This window comes from Dinoponera quadriceps, unplaced genomic scaffold (genome assembly GCF_001313825.1).
Source record: "Dinoponera quadriceps isolate SergipeBrazil2010 unplaced genomic scaffold, ASM131382v1 scaffold616, whole genome shotgun sequence".
Classification (NCBI taxonomy): domain Eukaryota; kingdom Metazoa; phylum Arthropoda; class Insecta; order Hymenoptera; family Formicidae; genus Dinoponera; species Dinoponera quadriceps.
Genome location: NW_014555184.1, coordinates 1,503,106 through 1,513,767, shown reverse-complemented (window position 1 = coordinate 1,513,767; position 10,662 = coordinate 1,503,106). Strand labels below are relative to the sequence as shown.

General features: G+C 44.7%; 1 protein-coding gene across 2 annotated transcripts in view; it reads left to right on the top strand.

The window, feature by feature from the left end:
* Positions 1–329: 329 nt before the first annotated feature.
* The window catches only part of LOC106743363 (tRNA dimethylallyltransferase, mitochondrial), a 113,631-nt gene continuing 103,298 nt past the window's right edge, over positions 330–10,662 (top strand). For both annotated transcript variants that reach the window (XM_014617137.1, XM_014617138.1), the window contains exon 1: positions 330–472. In XM_014617137.1, coding sequence (XP_014472623.1) covers positions 332–472 — 141 coding nt within the window. In that variant the 5' untranslated portion in view covers positions 330–331. The remainder of the gene's footprint in view (positions 473–10,662) is intronic.

Genomic DNA, 10,662 nt, shown 5'->3' with positions numbered 1-10,662 from the left:
TAACATTTATTGCTTAGACAGTTAAAGTTGTAGAAAAGTATTGTTTGGCAAATAATAGACTTATATAGAGACTTATATAGAGACCTCTTAATATCGCCACTGAAAATCCGGCATTCGGCAACTACCTGAATTCCTGGTTCCTTACTCGTTTCGTTGCATCTCAGTTCTTAGATGTAGACACGCGGCGAGGAAGTATAGGGAACATTCTGCAAGCCGGAGGATTTGAAATGCAGCGCGCGGTTCACGTTCCGCGTTCCTCCCGGTGGAGCGACGGGCCATGCGAGATCTCGAAGCGACGGTGCGGCGCGCCTGCGCGCAGTGCGCGGCTATGATGGTCGATCGGGACGAAGTGGATATGTCGCGTGTGCCAGTTTTAGTGATCTTGGGTGCCACGGGTTCCGGAAAATCGCGGCTGGGTATCGAATTGGCGTGCCGCTTCGCCGGGGAAATCATCTCGGCCGACAGTATGCAGGTGAGAACGGCTGCGTTTCGCGGCCGGAGCGTGTCGAGCACACCGCGCACCACGTTGCGCGAGAAAGGTTAGGTGCCGCGGCACGACTTTCAAACTAAACCGTGTTTACCGTCCGTGAAGAGGAGCTCGTGGGAGCGTTCGGAAAAGCGCCGAGCAGCGTCGTCGCGCTCACTCACCGCGCGATGGAAACGTGCGTTCGAACATCGGACCTTTTTCCTCCCCGAGAGGAGGATTTTTCTACGCATTCTCGTGCAACTAAATATATTTCATGTGACTGGATATAATTATATCCGGTGTACCGTTAATATAAAAGAGATAAAAACACGTGATAATTACAAAAAAACAATCCAGTTACATTAAATAATATAACGTGCGCATATACGTGTATATGTGTGTGTGTGTGTGTGTGTAAAAATATACATGACCTAGTGATGCCTATATTCTGTTACTTCGGAAGCTAAAGTTGTGTCGAGCGAAGGAAGCTGATGAGAGATTATCCGTCATAAGATCTCACCGCGTCCTCGGCTTTTCATAATTTCTCTCACGTGACCGTCGCTGCGATACCGCGACGTCGTTCGCTCTCATGACGTCACGGAAGGCTTAAATGCTCGAAAGTTAAATCCGTCCGTCCGCTTGCGCGGTCGTCGGCTTTTAAATCCGCCTGCCGGCACACTTGGTTAAAGCGCTTCAGCGCGCGAGAAAAAACAGCGCCTCTTCCTCTCTCTCTCTCTCTTTTTCTCTTGCCTGCTCACAACATAAATCACGTTCCGACGCGCGTCGGCGTCGCGGACGGTTCGCTACGTAAGCGCGATACAGTGACGATAAGACGCACGTGAGAACACTCCTGAGCGGGATCGCGTTTCCGCGCGCGGGTTAGGTCGCCGAGCGGGTTCCCCGGCGCATCTCGCGGACGGAAATCCGAAACGACGGGTGGAACGTTCGCGTGTGAGGCATCGAGCGAGGAAAAAAAGCCAGCCGAATGAAACGTCATTTCTCACGAGCGGTCTCGACGAAAGAATAAAAAAGAGAAAGGCCGAATCAGCCGGACCGAGCATCGCGCGCCGGGCTCGCCGTTTAACGTTCCTCAGCCTTGCCTCGGATCCTTCGGGCCATATTTAAATTGGAACTACGGCCGTGAACTTGCGGCTATTTGTCTGGCTCTCGACGGGCATCTCACATCGCCGACACTGCGTTAACCGCGACACCGTGAATCCCAAGATACTATCGTCGCAGCGACGATTGTCGTCACCGTCGTCGATAACATTGCCGGCTGTTAATGTTATTGTCATTGTTATTGTCGGTTTCCGTTGTTCGCGTTTCCGTTGTCGCAGCTTGCTGTCGCGGCTTGATACGAACGACTGGTGTTCGCGAGGTCGCAGGTCGCTTGTGCCTCGTATGGAGCTTAGCTCGTAGTCCATAAATTAGCAGTTTTAATTGCCGTGCTCACACAAATACGCACGCGTATATGTCGGTAGACACGAGGCGCGTCGGTAATCTAATCGCATGACCATGACATAAGGCACAACCATGCTCGCAATTGCGCGCTTGTCCTTCGTTTCAATCGAATTCCATCCTGCCGACAGACCGGCGCAGATTCATGCCCACTTCCGGTTAAATGCCCTTCCGGCGAATTAACGTAGTCGGCCGATCTACCAAGGGCCGAAAGTCGACTTCCCTTTTTCTTTCTTTCTCCCCTCGTGTCGGTCAATTAATTCACAAAATCAATCGGAAGAAATGAAATCGACGAAAAGAGTCGTTGACATTTCTAGAAGATGATTCAACTAATTGTTTATGTCCCAATCTGTCAGGGCCAGTAACTTTGATCTTTGAACGCTTTATCGGCAAATTAATGTAGTTGCCCGATTTATAAACCGAAAGTCGACTTTTCCTTTCCTCGTATAACTGATTAATTTACAAAATGAATGCGAAGAAATGAAATTCTCAGAAAGAAGCATCGTCGAAACTTTGCAAAGAATTGACTCTACATTCACCGATCGTGTCCGCGGTTTCCTGTCGCGACTAATCATTTTTATCTTCAAATACTCCCAGCGAATTGACGTAGTCACCCGATCTATAAAGAGCCGAAAGTCGATCTCTTTTCTTTCTCTCTCTCTTTTCCTCTTCCTTACATCACCCATTAATCCCAAAAATATATCAGACGAAGTGAAAATCTCGAAAAGAAGCGTCGTCTGGAGTCTCCCTTGCAATCAACCGATCGAATACGACCGTCTGCCACGATCGACAATTTTCGCCTTTCAAGTTACATTCCGCGAAAACGTCGAGTTCGCGCACGCGAGCGGCTTTCGAAGTCTAGCCGGCGGTCTAGCCGATCCTCGCGTTTATTTCGGTACCCTTTTCGCACGGCGTCAGCTCCGATTTCTTTTTTCGTCCGCGGTCACGCGTGACTTCACTCGCGTGCATAAATCACGTGCTCATGCGGCCGCGCTGGACGGCCGTCGAACAGTGCGACATGTGTCTGCCCACACGCGAGAAAAAGAGAAAGAGAAACGAGATATCTGCAAATTTCCGCCCTCGCGGCTCCCCGGCCGCACTTCAAACGGCGGGCGGCTCCGCTCGGGGAATCGTGATCAGTGCCGGGATTGTTCCTTCTCGCGCTGAACGGAACCTCCGGGGACGCATCTGACGCGACCAGACGTGCTAAGGTGCTCTCTTTCTCTCTTTCTCTCTCTTTCTCTTCAGATCTGCACGAGGCGCAACTTCGCACGCCAGAGACGCCTTTGCAGGACGGAGACTCCTGCGCGATAAGAGACGTCGCTCGCCCAGTTCGAGTTTTTGCTCCAGCAGATCCGTTCCAGATCGGCCGCCAAGCCAATCTGGCTTGGAAATCTAACGCGTGAAGCACGGTGTTGTAATCCCGCGTAAATGAAGTTTAAAGCTTGCGACAAGCTCCTCGAGCACGCCTTCTTTCTCTTGGTGATCTTTTAGCCGTTCAGTAGGTACGCGTAATCCCGGAAAAAGAAGTGCCGAAATTAAAAACGTCCTGCAAAATCATTATTCTGAAACCTTAATACTGTATATAAGTTGTCTCGCGAAAATTATAACGCGATGTTTTCTTGTCAAGTTTTCCTGTGTGCGCGTGTGTGATTATATATCGTTATAAATTTGCGGAACAACTTCATGTTTTCAATATTTTGGAAAATTGTCCCAATATTCAATTCTCGGGATTGTAACTTTTCGAGTTGCTTCTCCAATTTCGGTGTTTTGATATTTTGTCTTCAATAAAAGAAATATATTTCGTTATACGTTAAATATCGTTCCACTACAGCAAAGAAGTTCTGTAATATTTGTTTAATATAGTAACATTTTCTAACAGATATATTAAAAGTGTATAACCGAAATATTACAACTTACCAGTGCGTCGTATGCTTTCAGTCGTGGTGAGCAAAGAAAATAGCGCCTAAGTCATGTAATTCAGATAATCAATCAATATTAACTTTCTCCATTGCGCTTCTCTATTTACATCTAGAACTCTATCTTCAGGTTGTCTGCATTCATCCGGAGGACCGGATGTTATTGATTTCATTTTGTCTCCAATAACAATAACAACTTCGCGATTGGGAATACGCGCGCAGTATCGAAAATCTGCTTATGAGAAAACAACTCGCAATTTGATAAGAATATATCGTATTATCCTTGACTCTTTGGCGCGAGACCTCTTTTTAAATCATGTATATATTCAAATAGAATCGAGAAGCCCGCGATATAATGCCAACGAAAGCGCTAACGAATCGATTGGTCGAACGATGTTCCTCCAATTTTTATCTCTCTTTCTCCCTCACGTTGCGTTATCACACTGCTGTTTTAAATATTAGTAAACACGTGAACTTTCAGCCAACTTGGTTTAAGAATGAGCCAGACGGGCGAGCGTATGTCCGAAAGTTGCTCTCCTAGAAACACGTCGGCTCGGTATTCTTGAAATATTCAGCGCGTAGAATTTTAATACCATCGTTAAGGAGGCGCGCTGGAATCCCGTCGGAACATCGCAGGCGATTCTCTCGTGAGCATCCATTAAGATGATTCGCTGCATGGAACAAGTAGAGAGAGAGAGAGAGAGAGAGAGAGAGAGAGAGAACCGGGAAGTTCTCTCGGTTGGTCTGTAAGAATTTCACGAGGTTTCATCGGCGAGAGCTCTTCGGTTCTCTTCGACTATTCTGAAAATCGCGTCTCACGAGTAACGATATAAAATTCCAATCGCTTCGATAAAATGCCGCGGTAGACGAGATTGTAAGACTCGACGAGGTTTTCCCCCTTTGAATGAATTTTTAAGCATAGTTAGTCGCCTGTAAACGTCGAACTCCGAATCGATTTGCCATGTCGTTTTTCCTTTATTCACGGGCGATACGCTGTTGTTTCACTAAAATTGATTAACAGCGCCGATTAATTGAAACGAATCTCCTCGATTTAACAGCGGTATTATCGAAACTAATTCGTTGCCTCAATAACTCGAGTATTAGTTTCCACGATATCGCCATCGGTTCCGAAAGTTTCGCTCCGATAACAATAACGCAACAATAATAATGACAGTAATAATAATCTTCGTTTAGGAGAAAATTGTAGTTTACACGAATTATAGATAATAATAGATGATAGATAATTATGTGGCGCTGTTAGGCCGATTCTATTGATACGACAGCATTGTTTTACAGCTGTTACGCGTACTCTTCGAGATTAATCCATGGGAGATTCGTGACTCGGAGAGTCTCATTTGTCGAAATCAGGCACATGGCACGATCTGACGCGCGCTTTCTGTCACTGCGCCGATACGCACACGTTACGCGGATAACGGCGAGTTATGTAGGTAACAACTGGCACACACTTGATACACGGTTGGAGAAAGTGAACGCTTAGGCGAGACCTTTCATTAAGGACACGCCGCGGGGGGAGTACGTTGGTGTTCGGCCGGCACAGCGCGAGCACAGCCTGTGAGAGCGTAATTAGTTTATAATCCCGCGTAACGAACTTTGCGCGGTCGAAAGGGTAATTGCGCTCGATTACGAATTTAACGCGGGGATTCGTCTCGCTCGCTCGTTCGCTCGCGTGCGCACTCCGCTCGCCGATTGCGCAAGCCGATTACGACGTGCGAGAGAGTGTCGCCATAATGAAGATAAAGAAGTCATTTTACGGTAAAGTACGAATTTATTATCGAGGCACTCGACTCTCCGAAGATCGACGATCGGCATGCCGCATACGGCCGCGAAGCCGAGTCGAGGTGCCACTTCGACGATCCTTAAGATAATTTGCGCCTACTTGGGTGGCCTACAGACTAGTAAACACCTATTTTGTTGTACGATACTACATGTTTGTTAACTTCTTTCGTGAATTTCTCAATTCTACAGATTTCATCTCAATGTTACCTTGAAGGTGTAAATTTAGTATAAATTTCGATACTCTATTATATACGCGTTACATTGTGACTACTTACCATATTGTATGATTTATTGCATTTTATATAACTTGCGTTTATATTTTAAGTTTATTTCAATATTATTATTATTTTTATTATTTATATATCGTATGCTGCAGAATTATTTTATTTTATATCCATTTCTTGGCGATAATTTGCGCATCTGTTCGTTTTAATCTGCTTTTTCTTATTTATTAATTATCTTCTCTTATTCTTCGTTTCATACTGATGTATCAAATGGGTTTATTTTCCGTTGAATCAATTGATAACTCATTGCAAGAACTATGTCATTTGTTCAGTAGACTAAACGTTGTGCTTGAAGAAATTTGGTTCGTTTAAACAAAAATTTCATTGGTTCCACCACTTTTTCCCAATGTTTTCAAAACGATTTAACTAAAATGCAGGGAAAATGGAAATTTAAAGTATCATGGTGAAAATAGGGGTAAATTGTATCATTAGAATTAGACTTATTTTTCTATCTCAGTTTCTATTATGTTGTAGAATTCAAGGTTTAACGGTTAGTGCGAAAATTTCGATTCAGGAAGCCGGTCAAATAATAGACATTAGAGTAACACTTCCTCTTACGGACGTGTTACGATGATATCGCAATACCGAGTTCTCCAAGGCCCACGCACTAACCGAATATACGCGCACACATGTACACACGCACACATACATACATACATACATATGTATACACACGTCACGGCGCAAATTTGTTGATACTTTATCGCGGCGCTCTGACCTGCGGAAGGCAACGCACCGCGGTCCTTGAATTCAAAATAGTTTTCGTCGTCTCCGGCGAGCCGGCTGCGTGCCGCGCATGGAAACTTCCGTTTTAACTCGTGAGAATAGCGAAAGAGCGACGCGTTTTGCGGAAGAGCGACAGAATTCACAGTGCGGGATATTCCCCGCTTCTCGGTGCGCACTCAACGCGTCGTTGCGATCGCTCGTGCGTACACGCGCACTCCCGTACTCGCGAAATGTTACGGCAAGTTTTTACACGGTCGTTAGCATGAGAACCCGAACCGGGATTTGCGTTCGCCCGGCGAAATTCCTGCGAAACCGGCTGTCTCTCTCTCTCTCTCTCTCTCTCCTTCTCTCTCTCTCTCTCTCTCTCTCTCGCACGCTCGCGCCATTTGAAGTAGCGTAGAATGACGAAATCGAGGGACCTTGAAACCATTCGCGTTTCTTGTCACACTATCCATACGCACGTCCGCGATCACGGGTTCTGAATTTGCAAACACTTAGGCATTGTTAGAGCCATTATTTTAAAATAAATACGGTTGCTTAAAAACCCACGCGCGGCCGGTGTCTAATCTCTTGCAAACGATAAGACATCGTTTCTAAGAGTGACAGAAAGTGGAAGAGAGAAAGAGAGAGAAAAGTATCAGAGTATTGAATCGATTAACAAGCCGACTGCCACGCTAATTTTCATTAATTGTTCCATAGCTAGGGTTGTGATCGAAAATTAATTTTGAAATAACCTGAAATTTCCATATTTTCCCAACGACAGTGGAGAATTTTCCATGAGCAATATGTAATATGAAATTTTAACACTAGGGAAAAGAATGTTTTAGAAGCAGAGTTTTGCTTTAATAACCAAAACATCTCTCCTGATACACTGAGAGAAAAAATATAAAAAAATACGAAATATTTATATTTGGTAGGTACCAATAACATATATTTATTCATACCAACACACGTGTTTTTGTATTGAGAACAATTGTTTTTAATAAAAAAAAATATATATACTTTTTCAAACCAGTCTTTCATAAAAAAAGCAATTTTTCGTTCCATTTAAATGAAAGAATTTAGAATTAAGTAAATATGTTATTATTACCGATCGAATAAATATCTTTGGTTGTTTCGATCTTCTTTCTCTCTCAGTGTACGTATATTCGTGAATTAATGTTTTTAGCTAGAATTACTTATATTTCGTCGGTACGGAGACACGGCGAAATCGGCCAACCGGTGGCCACCAACGGCGGTCAGCGTGTTAACGAAAAGCGGGTCACGCCGTCGGATTGGGAAAGACCGGCCTCGAATACACGCGACGAACATGTGCGGAAGTGTTTCACGGCCGACGCAATGCGCAATGCGCTTAGACAGTTGCCACGGTGTGCGTTACGATATGAAAGCAATGCGGTAAAAATCGCGCTGAGTTACAGCTGGTTACGCGGCGGGCACAGGCTCCCCCGGCTAACCGGTTTTAAATCCACGGCGACGCGATGACGCGAGATTTACGAGACTCTTTTGTCGACTTGGCCCTCGAGATGCGCGCGGTCGTTGTTTTATTACGGCGCTGAGCTGCTGCAAGTGCAGCCTTTATCAAGATGTCGAAAGCGAGAGAGCGAGCGAGCTAGAGAAAGAGAGAAAGAAAGGGAGAGACTTCGTAACGATGTTACGTGCGATTAATGGACGCGTTTAGCTCGAGGAACGCCGAAGTGCATAGTTGCCAATCAACGTTCTAATATTGTCCCGCGCGTGCGATTTCAAAGAAACGCGCGAGGCGTCCGAGATCGCGCGATTTTACTTTTATTTGCGTGAGATCTCCGCTGCTCGATTAGAAAAAGAGGAAAAAGAAGAAAGAGAATCTTACTCAAGGCCGTCACCCGGTAATCGTGTCGGTAACCGGACCTACGAGAAACCGGGCTCGCGCGAGAAATCCCTTTCGCAGCCGCGGCGCGTCTCCTAATGCCACTTTCCGAAAAACATATTCAACCTTCCCGCATCTTAATTATACGGCCGTGTGTGAGATTCGTTTGAAGACAGGCACCGCGTTTACTACCGCTATTTTTAGGTGTCGCGAAATACTGAGGACAGCGCGCATCGAAGCCACGAATTCGCATAAATTACCAGAAAAACGCGTCACCGGGCGCGAGAAAGATAAAAAGAGTATGAGATAGACAGATAGATAGATAGATAAAGAGAGAGAGAGAGAGAGAGAGGGGAGGAAGATCATGGATCTCGCGTGTTAGTTTACTGATTCTCACGTTTTACAAATTACGGCGCGGTGGATTGTCAATTATTTATCGCTCGTAAGACCCACCGCGTCTCTGAGCGCGGGAGAATTTTGTCTGCACGGCCGCGCATAAATTATCGCCGACTCACCGTGTGACAGCTCGTTTCGTCGGCTCAAAACTTCGCCTTATCTCGAGCGTTAATGAATAATTGATTGTCATTCGTAGCGCGATATCTGTCCTGCTTAAAAAGGGCACGTTGGGAGAAACTCTGTTAAATTTTACCATAGGAAAGCCGAAAGATCGGCGAGCGACATAATTGAACGTGACTTTGAACACGCCGAAGAGTTTCTCCTCGAGTTACGTTATTAATTCATGTCTCGCGTGTGTGCTCTGTTTTTTTGATATTTTAATCGCATTCGTACGGGATGATTGTTGCGAGACGGTGTGTTCCTCGGGTTGTAATCCGAACGGTGTTATTAATTATGTCAGAGGATTATATTTCTTCTCTCCGGGGCGGGGCTCGTGCGTGCGTGCGCGTGTGAGACACGATTTTGAACTCTGCGCGAACGATGTGTCATTCGTCTCGTAATTGGGAGTGCTGGGAACAGTTCGTCATACTTCCGCGATCGAGCCGGTGCATTCGTTTGCAGTGCGTTATGCAATTCCACGAGTCGTAATCACGTCGTAATTGTGTGATTATTCATGGATGATATGTGTATAACTCGGCGCCATCTGGGGAATGACGTATTTTACCGAGAAAGGAAAGAATAAGTTAGCGCCAGCATTACCGCGTACTCTCGTATTTCTCTCGCGATTATGAATGCCTCGAATATTGACATTGCTGTCATTTCTCTTTCGTGCGTCATTATATTTTATACTTAAAAAATAATAATAGAAATATCTTTACGTTTGCGTCGTGTAAAAATTAAAAAGAATTGGGAAGTGTTTATACTGAAATTATAGGAAGTTGAAAAATATGTTTATACGTAAATTATAAGAAATTCAAGAATATGTTTATATAAAGTGTCTCTTGTTAAATAGGATATTCGTATTATATTTGTAATTTAGGTCAATGTGGACAGAAAAGGACTTTCTCGTTCTCTACAATTATGCGAACAACCACGCAAAATTTGAGTTATTAATGAAAAAAAAACCTCTGTACATGGCCATTTCGAATAATAAATAACTGAAAATTTTGCATGATTATTTGCAAAATCCTACATGACCTTTTGTTCACATTGACCTAAACTACAAGTATATAACTGATGTCCCACTTAGCAACAGACTCTGTATATTTTAGGAAATACACGAAACATCGTGTATTCATATGCGAAACGATATTTCCGAATCGCGCAACCGTAGATTCAATTAGATCTCAGCCTTTTCCTCACGCCCGATATTTCTTCGTCAATATTTCCTCGATGCGTCGTCCCTGATATTATTAACCGGATTGGAATTACAACTTTACAAAATCGAGATCAATTGGTACGAAATTAGCAACGACGCGTGGGATTTGTCATACGTTCCGTTAGCTTTGTACCACTACTATGTTACGATTTGTGGATTCAGAGCTTGCGGTTAGGTAGCGGGAAATGCGATCGCGTAACGCGCTCGCCTGCACACACACACACGCGCCATCTACTAAATGACAATAAACGTACACCTAACAGCGAAACAATATTTACGCGGCAAGTTAGCGCGAGGTGTATATTATCAGATTTTAGCACGAGTTTTTCCGCGTCATCGACGTGGGCGAAAGTGCGTGCGTGAGAGAGTGGATGAGAGTGAGTGAGTACTTT